We start from the raw sequence: 15,442 nt of genomic DNA, 5'->3' as shown, positions 1-15,442 counted from the left end.
CTCAGTTTTCAAGTTTGAGAATTAACTGATAAGAGGATAATTATTAGGACGGTTTAAATAAAAATTTAAAGTAATAAATCATGGTTGATCATCTTCGAAAGTGGATCTAAATTGGATGGTCCATGAGGGTTTGATCGTGTTTCTTGTGAAAGATTTTTATTAAATCACGCCGCAAGTCAGGCGGCCCACCGTCAATGGCTCGCTTGTAATCTTTTTCTTTAAGCATTTTTTATATAATTAAAGGTGGGTGTCTCGTGTAATCTCATCCTTAATAATTAATTGACTGCGAAACTTCTTATCATATCTCATAATTGTTAAACTGACCCTATTTTAATCCTTTCAAATCACGGGACTTAGCATTCGCTCGAGTGACAGATGAAATTAATATTATATAGCCTGAAGGGTATGGCACTAACCTTATTGCCTTTGGATCAAGAAATCTTTTGGATAAGAAATATTATATTATTAAAAATATTATGTTTGATTAGACAAGAATAAGTATGTTATATTTATCAGTTTGATCGAGAGGATAAAATGGGTTGGTAATTTATATTGATTATTAATTTTTAAATATTAATATAATATTATTTTTATTATTAATTTTTGAACCATTTCTTTTAATTCTATACCTTTAAAATTTGGCTAAAACACTCCAATTCTATAAAATTTTAATTTATAACAAAATCACTCTCAGTTACCTTAAGGATTGCTAGCAATCAGCCACCATAGTCAACAGTCACCTATAGTCGTCGTAACGACGCACGATTGCCAAATTTGGTTGGCTATGTACCGATAAGGCTATTTCCAGTCATGGATATGTGATTCACGGGTAGAAATGGCCAAATCTGACATTTCACGGCCAAAGATGTGGCTAGAGTTGGGCAAGGATCGGTCCCTTGTCGGCCCAGACCTGGGCCCGTTTGGGACTGATCCCAAATGGGACCAGTCACTCATGGGCCTGGGACCGGTCCCAAGCCCATGAGAAAAATCAAGACCCGGACCAGGCCCTAGGCTTGGTCGAGACTGGTCGTATGGGCTTGGATAATTCCCCCCTTGATATTTTTTTATATTTTAGGGGCGACATGAAGTTTTATAGGGGGATTTTAGTATTTTTTAGGGGTTGATTAGTAAATTTTTAAAAATTTAATTAATTTGAGAAAATAATAAATTAATAGTTAATTTTAATTTTTAACATAAATGTAATATTCACATTTTACACATTCACGCTTCACAAATAAACAATTAAATATTTTTTTTATTAAATTATTCATCTTCAATTTCATCGTCAACACTAGTTACATTATTCAAATCTGTATTCCTAAAGAGTTCGAGTAGTTCGGGATATTCAGGGTGCTGTTGTAGTCTTCTTTCTGCATAAGTCCAATCTCGTAAACACGTTATCACTTCAATCATCTCATCGGTTAAAGAACATCTTCTGTCTTCAACAATCCGACCACTCGTTGAAAATGTTGACTCGGATGCAATTGTAGAAACCGGCACAGATAAAATGTCACATGGCATTTGAGATATAATGGGGAATCGACTTTCATGTTGGTTCCACCATTGAAGAATATCCATGTCAAGTTACTCCTTCATTGTCATAAAGGTCAGGTCCACCTATAGGTAGCGAGTCAACTCATTTGGTCCATGTATGTACTAGCTGGAGCTTTCGCCACGTTCCACATACGCCAACTTGCTCGATCCTTGAGGGGGGGCTGCATCAAGGTCCTGATCGCCTTTCCTAGACGTTCCACTTTCACTTCCACTTCCACTTCCATTGTACTTGTTCTCATATAAAGAAAAAAGTCTATCCAATTTGTGTTTAAAGTCAATCAAATAAGACGTATAATCATATCCTAAATGCCGGTCAAACTCAGTAATTACACCATTAACTACGGATAATTTAAACCTAGGATCTAGAAAAAGGCCTAATCCATATAAGAATGGAATATCTAACCAATATCTCTTATATTTTTCTTCCATACTTAAAACAATTTCACGTAAAATGTTATCATATCTATATTGAGCAAAAGTTTTAGCAATTTGAACTAAAATATCTAACACTAAATTAGTAGTTGGATAATAAATACCACTTAATGTATTAGTAGCATCATAAAAAAGTTCACAAACCACCCAATCATCATAGCTGACAACTTCCTCTGAATGGTTCTTCCGGTTGATGAAATCTGTAATTTGTTTCGCAGTTGGCAAAGCTTTTTCCAACATCAAGTAGGTAGAGTTCCAACGGATAGGCATGTCTGTAAATAACTTCAAAGGTCAAACTGGTGGCTCCTCTTGCTTACAATATTTGACGTACTCCTGCCATCTTTTATTGCTACCGCCGACGATAAATCCGATAGCTCTACGCACCCTCTGTATCTTTGAATGTATAGCATCTAAACCTGCTTTAACTATCAAATTGATGATGTGATAAGCACATCTCTGGTGATAAAATTTGCCTTCACCAAGCGGATCCAATCTCTTTTCAAATAAAGAGATTGCCACGGTGTTAGCAGCTGCATTATCAAGCGTTAGCGCTACAACTCTATCAGTTAATAAATATTCTTGCAAAACTTCAAGAATTGTAAAATAAATAGTTTCAGCACTATGTTTTTCATATAATGGTTTAAAACCTATCAATTTTTGTTGTAAACCCCAATTATGATCTAAGAAATGTACTGTAATAGTTAAAAAATCGGTTTTTGATCTACAAGCCCATATGTCTGATATAAGTGCAATAGATATATTCCTAAAATTTTGAAATTCGTTTTTAAGTTTATTATTTATTTTGTTATAAAGTTTTAGTATATCTCTTCTACTTGTACTTCTACTAACAGGGGTATATGCTGGACAAAATGCAGTTTTAACCATATTAACAAAAAAAGGATTTTCAGATAAACAAATGGGAGAGTCCGTAGCAACTATATATCTTGCTATTTCCTCTCGTGCAACATGTGTATTGTATTGCCATGTTGAGAGAGTTGAGGATTGTGGATTAAAATTAAGTTGAGTTTGAATTTGTCTACCTGATCCGCTTGAAGATGCATTTATTTGGGGATGCTTCTTCTCTACGTGTCGTCGCATTGTCGAAGTCCCCTTCTCAGCGCCAATAATGGTTTCACATAAATTACATATCCCACACGATTCTTCCCCCTCCCCATTTGTCTTTGGCCGTTTTGATTTGGTGAAGTATCGCCAGACATCGGACACGACCCTCTTTGACGGTCGGGGGGGTTGGGCTATGTCCGTGCCCGTTGACTCGCAGCTCACATGTGTTTGGCTACACCTCGTCCCGGCCGAATGTGGTTGTGGAATTACAGCTGCATCCTCTGGAGGAAATGGTGAAAATGGATTGAAGGCTTCAATTTCTTCGGTGGATGGAACGTAAAACTCATTTGGGGAAGACATTATAAATTTATGATAAAATAATAAATAATTAAAATGAAAAGAAATTAAATAATAATATGAAATTATGATGATATTGAAAAATAGAAAAAAAATTGAATAATATAAATAAATAATATGAATAAATTATAAATATAAATTGAATGAGAAATTGATTGGAGATTTGGAATAGAGAGATTGAGAGAATGAAAGAATGAGAGATTGATTGGTGTGAAAAAAATGAAAGATTTTAGGGTTATTTATGTGTAGTTTGGAGGGGAGGGAATGAAAAAAAAAACTTATAATTAATAATATAATTATAACCGTTGGCTGCTGTGACCGTTGGCAGCCAACGGTTATAAAAAGTTAAAATACTTTTTTTTTTTTAATAAATTTTGTAAAATTTCATTTTAGCTCTTGTAATTTATACTTATTTAAAATTAATAAGGGGTTTAATGTAATTTTATAGGGGACTACAAGGATAAAATACAAAAAAAATTGTGCCCAGGCCCGGGCCCTCCTCCTCAGGCCTGGTCCCGTTTTGGGACCAGGCCTCCTAGGACCGGTCCTCTCAAGGACCGGGTTTTGGGATTGGGCTTTTGGGCTCGGTCCTAAATGCCCAGCTCTAGATGTGGCTATAAAATGGTCACAGATCTGATGTTGAAAAGGCTAGTTTTGGTGGCCATGAAACGGTCGGCGTTTCACGACCACATATCTAGTCTTTTCATGGCCATAGGTGTAGCCATGAAAAAGGTAAATTTGTGGCTGTGAAAAGCCGGCCAATTCACGGCCGCCAGATCTGGCCTTTTCATGACTAGATCTGGTTGTTTCTAGCCATGGATTTGTATAGCCTTATCGACACACGGTTGGCTAAATCTAGCAATAGTGCGCCATTTCGGTGACTGCCGATAGTGACCAGCGGTGGCGACCCGCAGTTGATAGTCCCTTGGCTGGCTGGCTAGGGTCTCGAGTAATTTTGTCTTAAAAATCCTAAGTATGAGGTTAAAATTGTCTATAAATTTTATTGTAAATTATTTAGATGACAAAGACATTTTTGTCCATAACTTTTATTAACAAGGAATAAAATTGTAACAAAAATAAAATTACCAAGTAATCCTAAAATACCTAAGAAAATTGAGATAATCATATTATCTCTAATATTATCAATAGTAATTTTTATTGGTTTTAAAAAATTACCAGAATTTTATATTACTTAACAAACAAACGTGGAAATCAAATAATATAAGATGACATTATCTCAATAATCATTTATTACCCCCAACCAAAACACACCCTAAGCAGGTTTGCTCATTTTCTTGAATTCTTATATTTAAACTTTAGGGCTACCTACCACAATAATATTGTAGCTTGTTTGGTCTTTTAAACTTATAGGATATTTAATAGACTCTCGTGATTAGTTGAGATATGTATAAGCTAATCTTAACACATTGGTTAAAAAAAAAATATTATAATATAAATTAAATACAATATTATAAAAAATTTATTAAAAAAACGAAGAAAGATTGTCAAATTAATTGTACCACATTGGTTGGTTTATGATGTCAGATTTGAGATACAACTACAAGGAGTCAAAAATCATAATTTCGAGACCTGTTTGTCCAAATTTGAAGGCACAATAGTGAAATGTCTCTTGCATCCAACTCAAAAGATGGAGGCCTTGTTTGGTGGGAGGTGTGACATGAGACAATAATTTATCTTAAAAATTATTCATCTCTGGCCTACTATTGTGGTTGATTTCATTATATTAAAAATAAATACATTAATTAATTCTTGAAAATAGAGTGTTGGAATGTCCATTTCATGATTGATTAGTTCACATGGTGTACAGCTGGCAAAGTGTCGGTTCCGACAGCACCATTTCGGAATATATTTAGCACAAATTTATCCATTATAATTGCACAGAAAAAATTTACTGTAAAATATATGAATAATGCTAATCTTACTCTCCTTTTTTATGATTTCTCTTATTCAATCATATTAATCTCTCTTCTTACTCTCTTTTCTCTCTTTTTACACCCACATATCACATAAATGAGTAAAAAAAAGAGTAAAAAAAGAGAATAAGACTAACATTACTCAAAATATATTCGATAACAATTCTAGATTTCTACGGATACTAATTGAAATAAGCAAAGGCATTAAAGCTGGCGGAAGTTGTGTAATACTACATCCATAATTCTCTCAAACAAATTTTCTTTTATAATTTGTTGTTAGTATAGTATTATTTGTTGAAATTATATGTGTTTATCTGTTCCCAAGGCCTTTAATTTAATCACCTTTCTGGTTGTGAGTTTCATCTTAGAGTGACACTGTTTATGTTTATGAATTATTAATAGCAATCCTTTTGAAGCGTATTCGATCTGACGTCGGATAAAAAACGATTTGCTCTTACTTTAATGGCTTTCATTGATCTTATCATCATTATTGTAAGATGCCTCAACAAACAAACATGTTGATGGATGATTTTGACATTAACTAATCGTATACAGGAAATATTAGGTTGACTCAAAAAACATACGTGTATATAGGATATTGGGTTGAATAAGAGATGAAGAACAATGTTTAAAGTGGTTCGGATGTTTAAACAAGCGAGTTCTACGTCTACTGATATTGTATTAATATGTGAGATCAGATCACGTCTAGCGAGTTAATTTATAGTTTTGAAAATATGAGAGAGAGAGAGAGAGAGAGAGAGAGAGAGAGAGAGAGAGAGAGAGAGAGAATGCTATTATAGAGTGAAATTAGCTAATCCAACAAACGGGAGAGGGGCCCTCTATTTATAGTGGGATGAGTTGAGGTAATGATTACTAAATATGTGAGTAGGTCAGATTGCCATGCAAATCATTCTTTGTGTTTCGTTGTTCGCCTGCTCGAGTGATTTCCTCGACTTGTGCAGGGATTGGACACGTGGAACATTTCTAACCTTTCGCCACTCTGGCGCATACCCACTACACTGGCGGGAGCATGCCGTTCGCGTCAGCATGCAACATGGCTGCGTCTGAACGGCTACAGAACCTACCTAAGCTCTAACCGCCTATGCTGACAAGGCTTGGTGTCAACCTTACTTTTTCAAGCATAACAAAACAGATATTGAAAGATGGATACAACGTGCATGACAATAATTCTCTCGTTATTCCCCTTATCTGCAACTATAACTTAGTTATGCATGTTTCAATAATAATTAAGAAAATATATGATAGATGTGTTATTTCGACATCAACGACTTCGCATGTGTAAAATATTAAGAAGTCATAAATGAGCTAATTATACTTTGTGAATGAGGCGTTGTGTTGTACAGTAGCATGCAAAGAAATGAAAAATAAAGGAGATAGTAAGTTTTTTATAATAGTTCAGATGGTTAAAACAAATTCTACCTTTATTATGTTCTTTTATATAAATTTGTTTTTGGTTGTTAGACATGATTACGAGATGTCGCGAACTACGATATGATATTATAAGTGTTTGGTGTTCTAAGTGTTTTTAGAGAATGTTAAGCTAGTCTTTTTCTCATAGTATGTTTTTGCTATTTTATTTGTTGAACTAAAGAGTGTTTGATCTCATTTTTGTGAGGGGGAATTGCCTATTTATACCTGTTGTATTCAAAGTAATAATTACACTTTTACAAGTGGCATGATGCTGTGCAGATCTCTACTATTTTCCTATTCGTTGAGAACTCAAATAATATCTTTAAATTAAATGAGGTTTGAACATGGGTGCGAACCAAATTCATTAATGTTAGCTTCATGGAGGTCAGTAATTTCTTCATGGATTCGCTGATACATGGACACAATGGAGAGAGCCATCTATAGACATTAGTATTAGGGAGAATGACATTTTCCCACCTAAGGTTTGGCAAAACAACACTCACTTGTTAAGTTTCAAAATGACACTTTCCCATATTTCATCAGGTTCTGTTAGTGTTTTCTGTTAATATTTGATTGAAAAGACGAAAATACCCTTAAATAGTTTATTATAAATTAAAATTTAGTTAAGTCAAAATCTTTACTCGATTATTTATTAGTTTAAGTGTAAACATATATTTTTTCTTTTGTTTATTTAATTAATTAGGAATATTGATTTTCTATGTTAACTAATAAAAATGAAAAACATTATAAATTTAATAGATTATTGAATAATAGTGATGACATATTGATGAAATTATAAATAAATAAATAAATATTAATGTTATTTAACTTTAAACAATTCCATAATATTATTCTTAATTTTTTAGGTGGGGCTAACAAATTTTTTTTTTTGACTTTTTAATATTTTGCTTTTTGGTTAATTAAAAAATAATAAAAAATTTATAAATTCAAATATTTAAGGGTATTTTTGTTTTTTTGGTAAAATACTAACAAAAAACATAGCAGAACCTAACGAAGGGTGAGAAAATATCATTTTGAAACTTGAAGGGTGGGAAAGTATTCTTTCCACAAACTTGGGTGGGAAAATGTCGTTCTCCCTTAGTATTAAATTCATTCCCCTTTTTTGGGCCATATCAGATGCTACCAAGCCCAAGTCCAATCACAGATAGAGATAAATAAACCGTTAATAACATAAAACTTGGGGGCTTTCTAGACATTACACTTAAAAAGGGCAAAGGGAAAACCTACGCAAACTTGGCTCCCGATATTTTAACTTCACCATCATTTCCCTCCAATTCCTCGCACGCACTACTTTGATTAATCCATCTGCGCTTCATCATTACTCTCTCTCTCACTCCCATAATTTTTCGCATTATCATAATCAAGGTCAATTTCTCTTCTCCCTTCTCTTTCTTTTCACTGCCATTTCATTTCTAGGGTTTTCATTTCTCTAATTCTAGGGTTTTCCATTCATTTTCTACTTGTTAATTTTGCGGATAACTGTATATTTTTGGATGTCGTTGCATTGAGTTTGGATCTGCTTTGCTTTTGTAAGATTCTGAGTTTCTTTTATTTCTTTAACGGTTTTTCAGGTTCTTTACTTTTTTTGTTTTCCTCTTCTTGTATTCTTTTGGTTGGTTTATTTTAACGTTAATTTCGGGGTTTTCTTCTGTTTTTGGGCTTCTTTCGGTTTATAATTCTTGGAGTTTCAGTTTTCCGTTTCCGTTTCCGTTTCCGTTTCTTTTTTTCTTTTTATCTTTTATAGATTATTTTTTGGTTTTTGAGAAATTATTGGCAGAAAACTGTGTCTTGTATATTTGTTGAATTGTAATTTGTGGTTTTCTTTGGATCTTTTTAATGATTAGGAACGATTTCAACTTGTTGGGATGCTTAGAAAAATGTTGGAGGAGAAATTGCTTTTTGGATGGGTATTTTGCTGGTTCACTTTTGTGCCCTCAACCAAAATTATTAGTGATGTCAATGCATTTGGCGCAAAAAGTCGAGAAAATTAAAATTTAAAATCTATTGGAACAGTTAAATTTTAATCTTTTTGTGTCTTTATGATTTCCCTGTGTTAAAAAAATTTAATTAAGGAAGTTCTTGAATGACAATTTAACCAAGTTGAGTGCGTATTCCGGAAATCGAAATAACTATAACTAAATTAAGATGTTTCTATTTTTTGTTATTGATTTTCTTATTGAAATTTTATTGGTCATGTGACTGTTTCCAGTCGTCTGAATTATATTTTGCGCATGCCACTGAATGGTTTTATCATGCATAAAAAAAACCAAGAACATTGTTTGTTTGTCATCTTTATATGCTCTCCGAATTATTTCTTTTCACTGGAGTTACTAATAAACACTTCCAAAGTGTGAGGGGCATCCTTTATATTTCTTATTTTTGCAAAATTAGAAATGATCATATGAGAAAACACATGATTTTTTTTTTTTTTTTTTTTTTTTGTAATTATTCTCAACTGTTATGGAAACTACATGAACTTATTCTAAAAATAAGAATGTCATAGAATGGTATTATTAAAAGTCAATTTCCGATGTAGTTAACTAAAAAGATTTTTAGAGCTGAATTGTTTTGAAAAGAGTAAACCAAACAAGCCCTTGGATATCGTATATGTATAGCTTTGGGATTCTTGTATGCAGTTTTTTGGAGACTTTGTATTGGCTTATACATATACGATATTCTGTGCCATAATACTGTAAGTTGTATATGTTGTTTGTTTTGATAAGGGGACATGTGATGTAAGCCTTTCAACATGTATAGAATGAATGCACCTGTTGGTCATGGTCAATTCATTGTTTGATTTTCTATTTTGCATGTTTCAACTGTTTTTTGCTTCTGGAATGTTGGGCACCCCTTATAGATTTAAAGGAAGCATTAACTGACTTGTGATCCCACATTCATTTTTGCATTCATATTAACTGCTTTATGAATATGTGAACCACAGTTTTTTGTCTGATGATGTTGGCATTACTAATAAGGAATAAATATTTGTGCTTATGTTGTCTTAACTTGTTTAATGAAATGACTTTTCTTGCTGGGATGAATTAATGAATTAAATTAACTTTGTGACTCTTTTGTAATTAATGGAGGAAAAATTTCTATTCATATCACTACAACCTTGTCGCTTTTTCTTCAACTACATTATATGAAATCGACAACTTTGGCTTCAGTGGCAATAGATCCTCTCTCTTTTAATTTTATTACTTCTGAGTTTTACTCATATCATTGCTCGTGCCCTCACAATATAATTGCTTCTCTGCTGTTATTAATATTTCCTCACTGTCAGCACTGCACTGCACTGCACTTGCTGCCTCCAACCTACCTTAGCACCTCCGTTACCATGATTTACGCTTGCAAGTGGCTTGCAATTTCTTGTTTGGAAACACCATCACACCAGCAATATTTAAAACACATCTTTCGTATTGAGTATAAGAGAGTTTTCTTTAATTAACTATTACTTACAGAAATGGAACTGATTCTATGATAAATAGTATTACTTCAGCTAAAAAGTTTATCCCATTGGAATCTGATTATGTTAGACATTTTTGCTGTAGTTGCTGGATCTATTAAAGTTCAAATTAGATTTCATGTGAGGCTGGGTAGTGTTTGATTTCTGGCATCCCTAGAACATATGTATTTGATTAGTAGTTATATGGTGTTAAACAATAGTAGTTCAGTTAGAATACTCTTAGCAAAAATTGTACTCATCAAAGATAGAAGTTCCTTGACTATGATTATGGTTATTTGAAAGTACATAGGTTAAGCTTCAAAAGAGGTAATGAAGGTTTAGCTTTTGGACTAAGTGAATTTGTTGCACTATTTTGATGGCAATTAGTTTTTCTAGTGTTATTATACCTCCCCATCCTCAACAGTTTTTTTTCTGCAGAAATGGCCTTGTGTTTTCATTGCCCTGCATCTTGGAGTCAAATTCCCTTCTTTTCTTTGAATACTTTCACTTTAGAACTGTGACCTTCCTATGAACCAATTTTATGCCTCTTCCCATTTTCAACTGCACTTATCAGGTCAACTATTTATCATTTCATATTCACCGATTACTGGGTGTTTCTTGGTGTCAAATGCCATTTAACTTCTGATTTTCTGTAATCACACAACTTGCTAACATGGAGTATCAGTTTTGAGTTACATTATGAAGTATATTAACAAGTTCTCTGCTGTTCCATTTTACTGCTTATATGCTGCAAATTTTGAGATGCTACGCTTCAATAATCACGAATCACTGTGGTTGATTTTGCTACAAGTTTGTAATATATTTGCAATACATGTTTCCAGGATACTTGACCATGGATTCTGCATCACAAACTTTCCAACAACGCACATTATCAGTCAAGCTGTGGCCCCCTAGTCAGAGTACCAGGCTAATGCTTGTTGAGCGAATGACAAAGAATCTTACCACTCCATCCATTTTCTCAAGAAAGTATGGCCTGCTGGGCAAAGAAGAGGCTGAGGAGGATGCCAAGCAAATAGAAGAGTTAGCTTTTACAGCTGCAAACCAACACTATGAGAAGGAGCCAGATGGTGATGGAAGTTCTGCTGTGCAAGTTTATGCCAAAGAATCCAGTAAGTTGATGCTGGAAGTTATAAAAAGAGGCCCTAGAGCAAAGGAGGACGGAGAGGTGATGATAAATGATAAGGCTACTGCTGCTAGTCAAACCATCTTTGATATATCTGGAGGTCGCCGGGCATTTATAGAAGAAGAGGAGGCTGAGGACGTGCTAGGGCCCCTAAGGGATCCAGGAAACTCATATACCAAGATAATTTTCAGCAACAGAAGTTTTGGCTTGGGTGCAGCCAGGGTTGCAGTGCCCATTTTGAATTCAATTAAGGATCAACTGACTGAAGTAGACCTATCAGATTTTATTGCTGGAAGGCCAGAGTCGGAGGCCCTTGAAGTCATTACTATGTTTTCTTCTGCCTTGGAGTGTTGTGATTTGAGGTACCTAAACCTTTCAAACAACGCCTTGGGTGAAAAGGGTGTTAGGGCTTTTGAGGCTCTCCTCAAATCACAGAATAATCTGGAGGAGCTTTATTTGATGAATGATGGCATTTCGGAGGAAGCTGCACGAGCAGTTTGTGAGCTAATTCCTTCCACTGAGAAGCTTAAAGTCCTTCATTTTCACAATAACATGACAGGAGATGAGGGTGCAGTTGCTATCGCTGAAATGGTGCAACATTCTCCTGTGTTGGAGGATTTCCGTTGTTCTTCAACAAGAATTGGCTCAGAGGGAGGTGTTGCCCTAGCTGAAGCACTTGGAACATGTACCCATCTGAAGAAGCTTGATCTTCGTGACAATATGTTCGGTGTGGAAGCTGGATTAGCTCTGAGCAAAGCTTTATCTGCATTTCCTGATCTTACTGAGATTTACCTTAGTTATCTGAACTTGGACGATGAGGGGGCAGAAGCACTTGCCAATGCTCTCAAGGAGTCTGCACCCTCACTTGAAGTTCTGGAATTGGCTGGAAATGACATCACAGCCAAAGGTGCTTCTTCTTTAGCTGCTTGTATTGCAGCTAAACAATTCCTCACTAAGTTAAACTTGTCTGAGAATGAACTGAAAGATGAAGGTGCTATTTTGATTGGCAAGTCATTGGAAGAGGGTCATGGCCAGTTAACTGAAGTTGATTTGAGCACAAACTCAATCAGAAGAGCTGGGGCAAGGCTCTTGGCACAGGTTGCTGTCAACAAACTTGGTTACAAGATGCTAAATATTAACGGTAATTTCATATCTGATGAAGGGATTGATGAGGTGAAGGATATATTTAAGCAGTCACCTGATTTGCTTGGGCCACTGGATGAGAATGATCCGGAAGGAGAAGATTTTGATGAGGAGGCTGAAGATGAGGATGCTGATAATGAAGATGAATTGGAATCACAACTTAAGGGGCTCAAAATCAAGCAAGAGGAATAGAAGTCGGAATGCGTCTACATTACCTGATAACATGTACTGAGAAACAGCCTTTTTCTAAGTTGACAAGCTTGTTCTGTTAAGCTTGTCCACTGTTGTCTAAGTGTAGGAGGTTCATTCAAGTTAGGTTTTAGAAGTCTCTATCTTCCTTTAGATGTTAGAACATCTGAGTCCTCTAGTTGTAGCTTCAACAGTACTTAGGAACTGGATTTAGTTTTAGATTCTGGTTTAGGAAAGTATCTTTTGGGGCTTCATGTTCTCTTTAATTAGTACTTGTACCTTAAATTAACTGGAAGATGGAAGCCATCTTTTCTGGGTATGTGGAATCAGGCATTTTTTATTGTATAATGCGTAAGACACCATTTGATTTTTCGTGGACATTACTTTGAAATGCCTTTGGAGACATTGAAGAACTGTAAGTTAACATTTTATGGTTCTTTTGAGCGCTACATCATGTAGCAACTTTATTTCAATTATTTAATTTGGATAAAAAGATAAAATTAGTCAGAATTTTGACAGAAGAAAGGGAAAGGGAAATTTGCAGTTCTGATATATCACACAGTTACTGGAACCTTGAGGGATTCTAATATCTTATCATCTAGCTCGAATTGCATGGACTTCTTATCACGCCCAATCTTGACATACTCATCAAATCGCTCCTTCAAGTCTTCTGGTAGGTTTGTGGAACTTCGCCACCCCAGAATGTCCTTGGCAGCTCTTGGCTCCGCATAGAAGTGCTGCAAAACCCAGAATTCAGGGAGTCAAATCAATAGGAATATGTGATTTGAACTATAAATTTTTTATTTTTGAACCATTGAATATCAAATGATTCAAATCCTTACCATATTACGGAAAGGAAACGCCTTCTTTGCGTCAACTCCAACAGCTTTTGGGTCATAATGCACAATTTCAACTGGTACCCCAGCTGCTTGAGCACACAGTCTGGCCATTCCATCAAGAGTCACAGCACGGTCACTCACACAGTTGAAGATATTACTACTTGCCGTATCTGGGTTCTCCACAGCCAGAGTAAGCATGGAGGATAAATCCCTGACATGGGAAACGTTCGTGAGTTGCATCCCTGAACCTGGAATTGGCACTGGCCTTTTCCGGACAATTCCTGCGGATTGTAATTCACATCATATCCATTTCATGAGAATGAAATTAAAGCTTAGAAAGACTGGTTTCAATTTATCCACTTACGATCGAAGAACCACTCCTCGCAATCTTTGTTGTTCCCGGATCCGATCATGTATTGTGGACGGAAAACTGCCCAACTGCTGTAAGTTTCTGCAATATATTTCTCCACTTCTACATGACTGGCATCAGCTTTAACAACATCCTGTGATCAGTGAAGTGAAGATTATATTCTGTTTCAGAAAGTAGAATCAATTAATTCTGATGCATTCATCATACCCCTTCAACATGAGGAGGCTCATCGGTTGGCTTGTAAATTCCAGCACTGCTGATGTACAGGAATTGCTTCACGCCGGCACTCTTTGCCCAATCTACCACAGGCCTATGTATATCGAAAGGCATTTATACAATGAATATTTCGTTATTAGACGTGGATGAACAGATTTTCAGAATACTATTATCTTTTAATCTGATAATAAGTTATTTCGATATGATACTATATTAATATCATAGAATGATTTCAAAACTCTTATGATTTGTATTTACAAAAGCAAAGCCATAAATTTCAAGATAGAGTTTTAAGAATGAAAGTAAACAGACCTCACAGTGTCAAGGTTTTTGCCATTATTGTCAAGAACCACATCAAATGTTGCTCCTCCCACAGCCTTTCCAACTTCTGCTGGGTCTCCCCATACCGTCTTGCCTCCAGCACCTGTAATTTCCTATAAATTTTTTTGAATAAACAATCACTCCAAAAGCCTAAATGTTGCAAAATAGAGAAAAAAGTATTGAAAAAAATTGTGTTACAGAGAATCTGCTGAATGGAGGCTTCTTCATTTTGTCAGAACTCTCATCACCAACAGTCAAGAAGGTGACCTCATGGCCAGAACCCAGAAGTTCTTTTGCAAAATAGAACCCAATAACTGCATGTCCACCACTGTTTGTATTAACTATAAGGACATTCTTCTTCTCAGCGGCACTGGCCCTGACTGAGAAGGAAGAAACAAAGGGTCCTCTTGAACTTAAAGGCTGTGTAAAGAAAGGAGGAGAAATGGAGAGAAAAGAAGAGAAATTAGACGAAGAAGAAGAAGAGGAAAAAGAGAGGCGTAAAGAAGGAGAGAGTGAAGGTTGAGAAGGCTTAGAGAGTGGTGAAGAGAAGAGAAGAGAGGATGATGATGAAGCAAGAGTAGCCATTAAACTCTTGTTACTTTTGATCTTCGTTGCTTCAGAACCTTGTGTACTGGATAAAGCTAAAAAGGCCTAACAGCCACCCTCTTCCTCAACAAACTTACAGTAAATTCCCGGGTAATTTTTAATATCGCAGTCAAGGACTTAAATTTAAGATTAAGTTAAAAGAGAAATCTTCTGTTCAATCTCACTGCATCAAATTTTATATTTACAGTGATTTTATTGACAAATTGTCACAGCCCTTTTTCCCGTTGTTGATTTTTGCCACTATTGACAGGACAAATCATTGATCAAACTGAACTGTTCATCAACAAAAAAGGATCTACCCAACAATCAACATGGCGTTTTATGCCAAAATTAAAGTGTTAGCCAGCTATATTTAGGATTTGGATTTGTCTTTAATTA

General features: G+C 35.2%; 2 protein-coding genes across 4 annotated transcripts; one reads left to right on the top strand and one right to left on the bottom strand.

Annotated features, from left to right (window-relative positions):
- The first annotated feature begins 8,001 nt into the window (after positions 1-8,001).
- On the top strand, positions 8,002-13,114 carry LOC116122003 (RAN GTPase-activating protein 1). Of its 3 annotated transcripts, none has more exons than XM_031407909.1 (2): positions 8,002-8,156; positions 11,079-13,113. In XM_031407909.1, exon 2 carries the CDS (start codon positions 11,090-11,092, stop codon positions 12,713-12,715), a length of 1,626 nt encoding a protein of 541 aa, XP_031263769.1. In that variant the 5' UTR covers positions 8,002-8,156; positions 11,079-11,089; the 3' UTR covers positions 12,716-13,113. The 3 variants fall into 3 exon arrangements, with proteins under 3 accessions (XP_031263769.1, XP_031263770.1, XP_031263768.1); XM_031407910.1 differs by lacking the exon at positions 8,002-8,156 and adding an exon at positions 8,239-8,320 and having other exon boundaries at positions 11,079-13,114; XM_031407908.1 differs by lacking the exon at positions 8,002-8,156 and adding an exon at positions 8,628-8,698 and having other exon boundaries at positions 11,079-13,114.
- A 61-nt stretch (positions 13,115-13,175) lies between these two features.
- On the bottom strand, positions 13,176-15,127 carry LOC116122005 (chloroplast stem-loop binding protein of 41 kDa a, chloroplastic). Its single transcript, XM_031407911.1, has 6 exons — positions 14,657-15,127; positions 14,450-14,571; positions 14,129-14,231; positions 13,916-14,054; positions 13,555-13,832; positions 13,176-13,449 (listed from the first exon to the last, which is right to left on the bottom strand). The coding sequence occupies exons 1-6, from the start codon at positions 15,041-15,043 to the stop codon at positions 13,267-13,269; spliced, it is 1,212 nt and encodes a 403-aa protein (XP_031263771.1). The 5' UTR covers positions 15,044-15,127; the 3' UTR covers positions 13,176-13,266.
- Between the last annotated feature and the right edge of the window lie 315 nt (positions 15,128-15,442).

This window comes from Pistacia vera, unplaced genomic scaffold (genome assembly GCF_008641045.1).
Source record: "Pistacia vera cultivar Batoury unplaced genomic scaffold, PisVer_v2 Contig130, whole genome shotgun sequence".
Taxonomy (NCBI): domain Eukaryota; kingdom Viridiplantae; phylum Streptophyta; class Magnoliopsida; order Sapindales; family Anacardiaceae; genus Pistacia; species Pistacia vera.
This window is presented reverse-complemented; position numbering and strand designations above follow the sequence as displayed.